The sequence below is a fragment of the Etheostoma cragini genome, chromosome 23 (genome assembly GCF_013103735.1).
Source record: "Etheostoma cragini isolate CJK2018 chromosome 23, CSU_Ecrag_1.0, whole genome shotgun sequence".
Classification (NCBI taxonomy): Eukaryota; Metazoa; Chordata; class Actinopteri; order Perciformes; family Percidae; genus Etheostoma; species Etheostoma cragini.
In genome coordinates, this window is record NC_048429.1 from 3512137 (window position 1) to 3524987 (window position 12851).

Below are 12851 nucleotides of genomic sequence, written 5' to 3' on the forward strand. Positions count from 1 at the left end.
ATATATATAAGGGCTTTTCACATAATTGTATTTTATTTTACATCTTAATTAGTTACCTTTATCTGTTAGTAACTCTCTTTTTAGTTGTTTTTGTAATTAATTCAATGTCACATGTATAAGCAAAAAAAGGTTGAACAGATACAGTGAAATAAAGTAAAGCAATCCGAACGATTTGGGTTTCCACGGCCATGTTCCCCATTTTAGTTTAGCAAGTTAGCATGCTGCTTACATTGTCTAATAGGCAGAAAGTACAACTGAGGCTGATGGGAATATGATTATTTTTGCAGGTATTTGGTCATAACCCAAAGTAATGAAGAAATTAAAACGGATCTATTACAGAGTGATAGCAATAAATGAGAACTTAAGGATCATGCAAGTTATTAAATTTTATCCTGAGGGGAAAATGACTGTGTGTGTCAATAGTTACAGCAATCGATCCAACACTTGTTGAGATATTACACTCCAAACCACAGATGTAAACCCAAAGGCGGCGCTAGAGGAAAAGTCAGGGATCGCCAAAGTCAGCAGACTTCATTGTCTGCAGACCATGAATATCTGTAGCATATGTCACGGCAATCCATCTGATAGTTGTTAAACTGCTACAGGTGCGGCTAAAAACCTCAAGATATTTCCCTTAGGGGAGCTTTGATTGGTCACAAATGGTGCCGGTGATTTAACAGTTGTCACAACACTCTGGTCATACTTATAATGAGTGCAGCCGCAGCTCTATTAGAAAAACACCTGCTGTGTCGTGTCGACAGATTCTGTTGACTGAGCTTTTGAGTTGGATATGTGCTCGTCTCTACACTCTACGTCTCTAAACATTCAGACAGCACACTATCCTCTTGGAGCACCCAGGCAGAAATTAACATTAAATAAAATGACAGCTGGGTCATCAAGAGCGAAGTAATTACCAATATTTTTAGGCAATTAAATGTTTTGCACTTCCACTTTAAATTGGCAATGCAGCACAACAATGTTGCTTGCAATCTTAATGAAAGCTTTTACCTCTGCTGTAAGTAAAGTCCCCTGGTGCAGAAAAAGATAATTATCATGAGCAATAATTGTCATTACGACTGAACAGACAAAGAAAGAGCATGGCCAACCGGAACCAAACTTCATAAGCAGAAAACCCAGTGTGTTACAGTCATCACAGGCACCGGCCCAAAGACACCAAAATAAGGTCCAAAACAAGGAGAGGAAAAATGACATCTGCATCATCAGAGTCCCTTTGCATCCCAATCCATCTCTAGAAGGGAATACCAGAGTTTATTTTTGTCATGAAGTTGTTTTCCTTTTAAGGACACTGTCCACAAATACAGTGTATACAGTTTCCACAGTCTGTTTCCCACTGTCTTCCTACTTGGACTAGAGATGTGCTAGAGTTGTGCCTTTACACCGAATTCACATCCTTGCCATGACCATGGTTTCACAGCAACCTGCCTTCAACAGAAGTTTTATTTTAAATAGCTACAAGGAAGCAGCCATGGCAGGACCAGAGAACCATGATGCTCGGGTGTCTGAATATAGCTACTCTGGCCAAGACTTGCTATGCTAACATAAGCTGGGGGGCTTGTTACAATTATTCAAAATTATTTGATGAGTTTGTAAGGTTTGATGAAATCCAAGACAAATATGGTGTTCACTCTCACATTTGGCCAGTAACTATAAAGCTAAAGCCAGGAGAACCAGGAGAACATTAGCTTAGCTTTACATTCACTTGGCCCTTAAAGATGGTTCTAATTCTGATATCAAGTGTTAATAGTGAGATTTAGAGGTGCCGGTAGGTAGACTTTGTTACCTTTAGAAAAATGCTATGTTAACCAGCTGTTGGCTGCCTCTTTATATTTACTGTACAGGCGTGAGAATGGTAACAAACTTCTCATCTAACTCTCGACAAGAAGGGGAATTCATGTATTTACCAACAAAGTCCAACTATTCTTTCCAGAGTCAGATTCTGTTTCCAGAGCCCCAAAAAAAACACATTATAGAAATATTATTGTGTCCTTGCTTTAATTTCTCCTGTCCTTCCTCTTGTTATCTGGTCCTCACAAAGATGAAAGAACAAGACCGCATACACACAATTATTTATGTTGCAGTTCTTGTCTGGACCTTCTCCTTAATTCCTCCGCACCGGTGAATAATTACTTTAATTCAATCCCTAAGCCCCAATCTTTCATGGACATTAGATTCTCACTGTACTCCAAAACTCCTGATGCTACACAACTCATACCCATCCTCAAAAGTGTATATACCTATTATTAAAACAGCAATGAATAATTTAGCAGTGTTGATGCTTTAACTGGGATTCAGGCTAATGTATGCATGTTCAGATGAGGCTGTTCATGAATGGGAATCATAAAGCAGTCTTTTCCTTTCCTCTTATCTTTCCTTTTCCACTTTCAGAGGATGAGGCGTTTGAACTGTGCCTGGGTCTTCAGACTCTGTTGGAACTTAAAGTAAGGTCTTAATTTGAAATTTTGTGTGCCTTATCGTGAGCCTTTTTTGGCGTGTTTTTAAAGCAGCAGCCTGAAACACTGACGTGGCTTTTAAAATAAGCAAAAGGGAAGAATACGAGAATTACCATTTCAGGGGAAAAGATGGAGGCCCACATTCTTAAAAACAGATGTACTGTATGTGTTGTTATTTAAAGGGAAATGCTAGATGGTGTTATCTGCTAGATCCCCACTGCGCAGCTAAAACCCAGATAAGACCAAATTTAGGATATATTGTGATGTGGAATTTTCAAATTCACACATTTGAAAATGCAATTTAAACCCAATGAAAAGACTCACTGGCAATCTGAATGTAGTGCTCTCTGTTATTTCAGTATTAAATACATTCTGCATCTGATTAATATCCTCTTAAAAATGTAATTAAAGTGGGACGTCATGGTATTAAAAGGAACATGAGCTGTTTTTTTCCTTAATTTTGTAAATGAGCCCTGGAGTAGACTTTGTAATGTAAGATGCATATTTCCCTCCAAGCTCACCCTAGTGCTAAGCTTTTGCTGCAAATTTCCATAAACAAAAAAGTAATTAATTATAATTACTGGCATAAATTACCATCAGAGATACAAAATTCCCAAATTCTAGCTTCTCACATGTGAAGATTTGCTGCTTTTTTACTGAAGGACATTACACACCGAATTTGAGCAAATCTGGTCATGTAGTCTGGTTTATAACTTCTTTTAGCTTGTGTGTCCTTAAACAAAGCAACATGTACTTCAGCTATGCATGCTATTATAGGGATTTTAAGAGAACAATTTTTAAGTAGAACAATCGTGCATTTAACGTGCAAAATATGAAAAGCCTAAAAAAGAAACCCTTTTCTTTTCCCTTTGGCAGTCCTGACCCCCATGTTGGGAACCACCGATATACCACATCCTGTATGTTTCACTATTGTGTCCTCTCCAGGGCTCAAAATTAGCACCAGCCACCAGTTTGTAGATTTCCTTCACTCACCAGCCCAAAAAGTATTGTTAAACTGTTGTGGCTGGTAAAATTTAAACATTCCCTAACCGTTTGGCTGGTGGACAAAAAAAGTTAATTTTTCACCCCGGTCCTCTCACAGTGCTCCCTTGACCTGAGCAGCCGGGTCCTGAAGCTGCAGGGCTGCGGCGAGGAACTGCCCTTCCTGAACCCTTCGACCGACAGCCAGTGCCAACACGACACCAACGAGAACCTGTGATCCCGACTCGACTACGGCGACCACTTCCTCGAATCTCGACCGGTTGCAGCAACGTGGCCCGATGCCGTTTGTGTCTGGACGAGTACGGTGTCAGTGTCTTTCACACACTGCCAGAACATGGATGACCATTCACCACCGTTTTTATTGAGTTTACATCATTGTGTTTGTAGAATTCAAACTATGTTTATCTCTAAATTAGTCTAGTTTTTAGAGTGGGTGAAAAGCCAGTTATGAGCCAATCCGATCTCTCATTTTTTATGATTACGTACTGTATATTGTACATTGTGCAATTAGTCTGCTGAGCTGCTTGGGTACACTGATGCTCTCGTAAAGGGGAAAGCATTATAATCATTTAAAATGAACTTTAGTGAAATATTTTGTGATTTGGCTGTACAATAATTACTTTAAATCATCAAGTAAATAAAAAAAGTGTTAATTGTAAATCATTTCAGTTTAGAGGGTGAAAGGAATTGTTAAAATATTCTTATATTTTGAGACATATGCTAGTAAATTATCTTACCAAGTTAAACGAGAAGATACCTTGCTCATGTCTGTACGGTAAATATGAAACTATAGCCAGCAACCGGTTAGCTTAGCTTAGCATAAAGACTGGGAACAGGGGAAAACAGCCTGCATGGCTCTGTTTTCCCCTGTTTCTAGTCTTAATGCTATGCTAAAGTAACCGGCTGCTGGCTGGAGCTTCATATTTACGGAATGAACATGAGACAGGTGTAGATCTACTCATCGTATTCTCCTCAAGAATGTGAATGAGCGTATTTCCAAATTGTCCAAATATTCATTTAAAAATAAGTATGACCTGTTTAAAAAGCGCCCGTACTCAGGATCCCCTTTTCAGCGTGCTAAAAGGAAATTTTAAAAAACATTTATGATGTCTTGAGGGATTAGATTTGGAAAAAGCTACCTCTTTAAGTATGAAAGCCTATTTCCATCAATGTGATGAAGTAAAAAGATGCTGAAAGTCATTATGATAAGTTATTCTCTCAAAATAATAAGTGTGTATCTTAAAAATAATGAGACATCTCAAAAGAATGAGAACTTTCTTAAAGTATAACTTTTAATTTTGAGAAGGTTTCTTGTTATAATGACTTACGGGTCTTTGGGCAGATATGGGCTTCCATAGGCCTATGTAAGATACAAAGATGGGAATTTCAAAAGATCTGAGGAACCACCTTTTCTCACGTACTTATATTTAGCTTTGTAAAGCCCCTTTGCTCTCTTTCCTGATCAAAAGACAGCTGTGGTAACGTTTTCCAGGAGCACACTTCCAGTCGGTCATGACGGCCTAGAATATCCAAAACATTCCATCTGCATGACTTTGTAAAGTTCTGCCTTTGTATAAGGGTGCATGTTTGCGTACTAGTCTGATTGTGTCTGGAGGGGCCGTGTGTGTGTGTTTATGTGTGTGTGTGTGTGTTTGTGTGTGGGAGTGAGTTGAAGCAGGGTTTTTCATGCCTGTGTATGGCTTGTGTTTCACATGGGAAAAAGTGGAATATCTTCCCAAAAACCAGTCCACCAAGCTCCGGTCAGAGCAATCTGCCCAAAGCCGACCCCAGCTGCCTTCCCTCTGCCTCTTTCAGGAGATTGTCATCACTCGGCTGATGCTGCGCTCTGTGCCAAGGTCTCTCTTTAAGCTCATCGTCCTCATCATTCAGAAGGCTACTGTTATTTACTTTGACTCATGTTTGTCACAAGAAAACAAACTCCCCACTCCAGTGCCACCTGCCTCTCTCGCCAATTAGTGTGTTCATGGTGTGGAGAATGAAGAACTGCCTCAGATCATGCTGTGCTTTAATAACATCTGAGCTGTGCTGTGCATTTTTGACTGTGCTGCAGTATCCATCCTCCGCGGACGTCATCCACACTTAGATTGGCAATGTTTCTTTCTCTTTTGATGTACTAGTAACCTTTGTACGCTGTATGAGAGAAATCAATGTATGACAGAAATTTATTTTTTGGTGTTTCTCTTCTCTGAACAGTATTTTCTCTGCCTAATAAAAACATGTATTCTGGCTAGCTCTGTTTGTATTCATAATCTTAATGTTAACTGACGGCGTGGAGGAGTGACATGCCTATTTGGAAACGCAGAGCAACATTATGTGAAAGGGCAGCTGTTTTGACATCACTCAGCCTTCAGACTGGTTGTGGGAGTGCTCCACTAGAAGACACACTAGTTTTATTGGACCTCACATTGATTCCCATGGTCTACACACAAAACACCCTTGTACTGTATGTGCCCTTTACTGGTGCATTCTGATGTATAAAGGACTCTGTCATATCAGAACACATAGCAGATGTTCCCACAGCACCAGCGGGCTTTGAAAGGTGACCCCTCTGGCTGTTGTAGGCTCCCATCTTGCTGTATTGGCCTTCTTCCATGACACTGACAGAAAATAGTCCAAGTCTGTCTGAGTCTCAAGTCCAGTTTTAAGTCCAACAAGTTCAAGTCTTTGGTATTTATAAGCAAATTGCAAATCAAGATCCAAGTTAAGATCCAAGATTGATGTGTTAATGTTTTTTTTTACTTAACTAAGACCTGCTGTCATTTCCATGCACAGGCCACATAATTGAATATTCAAGTTGGTGTATAAATATGATGGTGGTGGTAATGTTTGTTGCTAAACTGATGAACTGACAGAAAATGTAATTGATAATTGAATAACTGTTTAACGCACATATCAAACAAACAGGCCACGGGTTGGTACAAATTTCTCAAATGTAGTCATACAAGTCTCTCCCTCTATATATTACAGATGCCTTTGTGACAAGCACATGAAAAAACATTATAACATGGCCAAACTAATGAGTGAACCTCCAGATAGAAATGTCTAACAAAATGAGTCACCACAAAACCAGTCCTCCACTGCTGTTGGTTTTTTGTTTAGGGACACACATGCATTAAACTGATAATTATTTCTGGTTTGACACATCTGTTTCCTTACAAACTACATCTTCTCAATCTTGTCAGAGCTGTCAGACGATGCTATTTTTTCCCGTGAGACTCTGTGTGTTATTTACAGAAGACCCCCCTCATTACGCCCCCCTCTCCTGTTTTGAGTCACTTTGCCCACCACATCCTGCGGCAGGTAACACTTCTGCTACAAAATAACCAGATTCTCTCATAAGACACTTCTCTTTATGTTAGTGTCTTTAGACATACAATATACATAGCAGATGCTGTCTTAAAACCCCAAACTGATCACCTGAGATATTGCCAGTCATATAAAGAAGAATGGGACGTGTCGTGTCTGTTTAGAGATGTTGCATAAAGCAGTCTGCCTCAGCCTCCCATACAGTATGCATACAGAAGCTCTTCTCTTTCAGAGGGCACAATGATCTGCAGCAGCATGACTAATCCAAATCTCTACCCAGAGGAATAAAATCACACACACACCAACAAGAGGATCTCCCCAGGCTATAGCTCATGGAGAATAAATTACCTGAAGTACACTGCATGTGTGCTTAACCACCCATGTTATTGGATGGGTAATTACATTTAAGCAAGGCCAGGTGTAAGAGTAGAGAGTAGAAATGACCTCGCAATAGTAATAGTTATTGTAGTATCTGCTTCCAACAATTTAGTCTAGGGCCATCTTTAACTGTCATTTAATGATGTGCATTTAAAGTCAGCTTGGTGGTATTCTACATTTTTCTTCAAAACACCCTTATGACAAAAAAAAATACCATGAAACCTTTGCCTTGATGATGGTCTTAACCCTCCTGTTGTCCTCAGTTCAAATTTGACCCCTTTAAAAAATGTCTACATCTGAAATATGGGTTTCTTTTTAACCAAATTACCACAAAAAATGAATTGGATTACATACGGATTCCAACGCTCTTTGCAAAAACAATTAATCAATTTCATTCCTGACTAAACTCATCTGTACATTCCTCTGATCTTAATTATTAATCAAAATAAATCATAATTTCAGTTTTTTCCGTCAAATATTAGGTATAATTCTATATGAATGAGGGTTATGGACCATGAATTCCATAAAGTACTGTCAAACAAGTGATAGTAAGGTTGTGTTAGTGGAAAAAAAAAATAATGTCGGAAAAAGGGATGAAAATGTCAATTTTTTGTCCGTTTTTGACCCTGGAGGACAACACAAGGGTTAAAAGAAAAGTTAAAGGATCACAAAAGTTATTACAAGTCATTCTGAGGTTGTAAAACGTTTCACAACAATCTATGCAATAGCTGTTGAGATATTTCTGACCACCCAACATTGATCTCTAGAACTACAGTATGCCGGCTAAAAGTGAGATTTCAAGCCTCCATTCAAAACTTTAATTTGCAGTTTACTTTGTTGCTTTCCTCTCTACTTAACATGATTGGAGTCTTTAAAAAGCTGGTGTGGGCAGAAAGACTCCCAGACCTCTGATATAAGCACAGCCAACTCCTCCATCCAGACCCTCATCAAAGCCTGTTTATTTACTTTGCCTCTCCCCAGAAATAGCTTTCTATCTCTTTTTGTCCTCCCATCTCCTCCCTCCATCTGGTGAAAGCAACCCCAAAGGCTCAATAAACTCAGTGGGAATGACCCACAAGCATTAACCCCAGAGAGTGAAGTTGGGGTGTCGTGAGGGGAATATTGATTAGACCGTCTATGGTGAGGCACCTGTCATGTAACACAGTTCCAGTGAGTGGGAGATCCTCCAGAGGCTTCCAAACAACACAAAAATGTAGGCTCTTGTCCAGAAAGATTCACACTGAAATTAACACGCAAAAAGAGAAACGCTTATCATTTTAGGCTGCAAAAGATGAATGCAACGTTCGTGTCATGTCAGAGTTATTGTAATTACTGCACAATTTTCTGTACTGCAAATACCATTCTCATCCAATCCTCATCCAAGACAGAATTACGAGTGGGATTTTACAGGAAGCTACAATACATCTGACTTGGCACCAAATAATATGGAAGTCAAACAAGGATGTAAGCCAGCAGCTGACATGTCTATGTTCCTTTAGCATTTAGCAGCATAATTTGCTAGCACATTCTAATGTATATGTAACATTCATTTCAAAGTACAGTTGCAGACGGAGGGATTCAAACATTAGTTTCAGAAGTATATTCTGTAACATGCTGAGGTGTTGCACAGGTAAAGTTTGTTGGAAACCACTACAGTACAAAGCGCACACCCTCCGTTCTGTGGGAGAAATATTCTTACTTTTTTTGCAGTATAAAATAAATCCTGTGACATAATTTATTCTGTACTGCATCTAAAAAAAGCACTATGCAATAAATCCCCCATGCTGAAAAAGGATTAATTAAAACACCCCTTTTCTATTTTTCCTTGCATGGACACATTTCATACTTTATCTCGAAGTGAGACGGAGTTAAAAAGAAGTATTAGCCAGTCACATTTGAGGCTTGCTGTTCCACCAATCAAAACACTGGTTACAAATTTTAACTGCATCCATAAAACATAAGGCTATAAAAACCAAACACTTGCAGGCTACTCTGTATAATAAAGGCAACCAGTCAGATTGAAATCCTCTCTGGATCTGGTAAGACAAAACCACTGGCTATTAACGCTGCCTGTTGTGCTGTCATCCTGCACCTATACCCCAGTGAGCACGATAGGATGATGAAACACAGCAGAATTAAGCCTGACGCAAACAAAATTGGATGCTTTTAATCAGTTGTGTCAGTTCTCTCAGCGGCTCTGAGCTGTTGATGGAACGTGATGGAGCTCATGTCAAGCCCTCCCCCCACTTTGGATGCTGGGGATCCAGCTGTCTGTCAGTCAGGATCAGATCCATGTTACCACACCCAGCTCCCACCAGGACCAAGCACTGGCACTGGGCAAAGGCTGAAGAGGGGGATGTAAACTGGCACGAAGGATGAGGACAAATAAAGAGTTACGCTGCACAATTTAATGCCAGGACCACAAGGCTCCATTTATCTTAAATGGATAGTTTGGATCTTTTGAAATCGGATTGTATGAGCTACTTCTACTTCTCAGTCGTTTAGAGAAGCAAGCAGGAGTAGCGACACAGAAGCTAAGCAATGTACAGTGGGGCTCGAAAGTTTGGGCACCCAAGGTATAAATTTGAATCAATGTGCATAAAGAAGCCAAGAAAAGATGGAAAAATCTCCAGCAGTGTGCGTGACGGACTGCCCAGAAATCTCAAAGAACTGGGAGACTTTTGGAAGGAAGAATGGGCGAAGATACCTCAAACGAGAACTGAAAGACTCTTGGCTGGCTACAAGAAGAGTGTCCAAGCTGTGATACTTGCCAAAGGGGGCAGTGCAAGGTATTAACTCTGCAGGGTGCCCAAACTTTTAGTTTTCTGTTATTTTGAAAGTGTAACTGATGGAAATAAAATCTAAGCTTTTGTGACATATGAATGTTTAATCTGTCATTTGATGCCTTTTGGAGATTTTCCATCTTTCTTGGCTTCTTTATGCACAGTAGTACAAATTTTTACCTGGGGGTGCCCAAACTTTCAAGCCCCACCGTACTGCTGTGGAGGGGGCAGCAATGTTTTACTTTTTTGTTAGTTTTGTTGCCTTTAAAAACACCAAAGTCACACAATAACACAAACTAACCGATCAAGGCAGTGGTAGACCAGCAACTCCCATGTTCTGCAAGATAAAATTATTGTTCTTGTCAAAAAGAGTCTGGCAGCTGTGAAGAGAGCACATAACAAATTCAGTTTCCCCATGTAAACTTAAACAAGATAAAAAATATTGTAAATATGGCACACGCTTAAAGTGATATTGTTTTATAGGTGTCTAAAAGATGTTTAGCTGCTGCCCCCGTCCACAGCAGTACATTGCTTAGCTTCCGTGTCAGTACTTCTGTCTGCTTCTCTAAACTGGGGGTGCGCCAACCCCCCATCTACTGTAGCTGGATAAGTACCTCATACAGTATCATATTATATCATATTATACACAGTATCCCTTTAAGTAGCAATTGTAGCCCAAACCAAGATAATTTTCTAAGATAACCTGTCCTTAAACCTAACCCAAGTTTTGTTGCACTTATCCAGACCTTTACCATATCGACGTCAGATCCCAAAACAGTTACATGTAGACCAACGTTTAAAGCTAAGTTCTAAGTAATAACAACAACACTGTCGGTGTGTCCACATGATACAAGCCTTCTGTGACCGCGCACCATCCCCACCCTTCTCCACACAGTTGCTAGTAGCTCAAGGAGGACATAAAGGATTTAAAAAATATGATTTTCTCTTCAGAAGAGGTCATTACCTTCACCCAAGTTTCTCCACAAGAAAGTCACCGGCCGCCACAATCTTCACATACAGAGAAATACAGACAGTGTTGTGTGGAGCGGATAGTCTTAATTTGCTTTGTAGCAACTCATTTGGCAATGGCTTGAATGTAACGAGCATTCATTAATATCAAGAGGTTATGCACTAAAACGTTAATTTAGAGGACTTTATGAACTGTATGGAAAGCCCCCTTTTCATAAGAGGCCCAAAAGGTTAGGAACCCCTTTTTTAATGTCCAAAAATGCACTGTATTTAATTATTCTTTTAATTTAAAATATATTAATTTGTGTATCCTCCATGTGATTCGGATCCACTTCAAAATGGTAGGGTTTTCCCTTGGCCAATGCTACACTCTTCCACCAACTATCATAGAAAATGGGCCTGCAGTTTTTCTGTAATCCTGCTGACAAACAAACAAGCCAAACCGAAACATAACCTCCGATTTAACTAGATACCTCAGCTGTCATGTAAATTTTGTGGAGTAAAAAAGCATTCATATTTCCCTCTGAACTGTAGTGGAGTAGAAGTATAAAGTTGAAAAAATGGAAATGATCAAATATAGGCTTACTTTAAAATTGTATTTGCGTACAAGTCGCACAATTATACACAAGCTACAGACTCTCAGGTGTTCTTGGCATGTCTCCTACCTCCGGCAGTTAAGGTCTAAAAACAAGCTTCAGCTAAAAAACATGATTCATGGTTTTTCAAAGCCTGCGAATCATTATCCCCGTGAATCTAAGCAAACACCGCCATCCCTGCCATTTGTGAGTCATCAGCATTGTATTGAAAAGGTTTTGAGATGTTTAAATGGAAAGCGTCTTTGTGAGTGAATGAATGAAGCAGCCTGGTTCAACATGGATTGCACAATCAAACATAATAGCTGCATTTATTTATCTGAAAGGTTCAGCATGTTCAGGTATACGGGTCCATCAAACAAGACAACGGGTTAAAAAGACTTGATTCATTCGTTCATTCATTCATTCGTTCAAAGATTTATTTAACCAGGATAAAAAACTTCTTGAGATAAAAAATCTCTTTTATAAGAGTATCCTGGCGAGTGGCAGCAGCGCGGTTTCAAATAGACACAGAGACCCTAACAGGTAAATACATAGACACACTAACACTCATCATGTTCAAACATTGTCACTATAATAAACCTGGGTCCTAAATCAATTCAAAAACAGCAAAATACAGACTGCCTTTCTACAAGGTCCTTTAAAAAGCCTTTAAAAGAATAAAGTGAGACCAACTCCTTGTAGTTCATTGACGAGGAACATTAATAGTTGTTACAGTGGCAGCCGTGATGAAAGCTGCTTTTTTGAAAATGAAATGAAATGCAAAGTTAAGGAGCTTTAGTGCTTCCTCTACTCTCTCATTAAGCTTTAGATACACGGTACCATCCTTTACCAAAAGATTCAAGGATTGTAGGTAATATGTGTAATAAAATGCAACGTGGCATGCTCATGACATTGTGCTCTTTTTTAAAAGAAAGGATAAAGGACACAAATTCTAGATAAAGATTATACATTTATGTAAATGTACATGTCACAAGTGCAAAGGATTTGCTGAAGATATTTCTGTCCCCCAAATGTGGGTATTAATCAAAAATGCTTGATATTCATGCAGATAGGATCAACAACGTCACAGACATATCTATGTCACGGAATTTAGTCTGTAAAAGATGGTTAATTCAAGAAAGTTACTTGTTGACATTTTGTCCCACCCTAAGTGAAGGTCCTGTGTTGGATTAAATCATTCGCCACCCTAACCTGCTTGCTTATGCAGATTTTGGCCCTCCTTTACTTTGTCACCACACTTCCTCGTTTGCTCTCACGATAATTAGGCTACGAAGGCCATGAGAGGTCGCCTAATAGGAAATGTAAATAAGGTTTGTGCTGAGCTG

The 12851-nt window shown here is 39.4% G+C and overlaps 1 protein-coding gene across 1 annotated transcript in view; it reads left to right on the forward strand.

The window, feature by feature from the left end:
- nrip2 (nuclear receptor interacting protein 2) overlaps window positions 1-5724 on the forward strand; it is a 27401-nt gene extending 21677 nt beyond the window's left edge. The window contains exons 5-6 of the mRNA XM_034863817.1: window positions 2407-2459; window positions 3574-5724. Of these exons, the coding sequence (XP_034719708.1) occupies window positions 2407-2459; window positions 3574-3690 (170 nt within the window). The 3' untranslated portion in view covers window positions 3691-5724. The remainder of the gene's footprint in view (window positions 1-2406; window positions 2460-3573) is intronic.
- Window positions 5725-12851: the final 7127 nt, after the last annotated feature.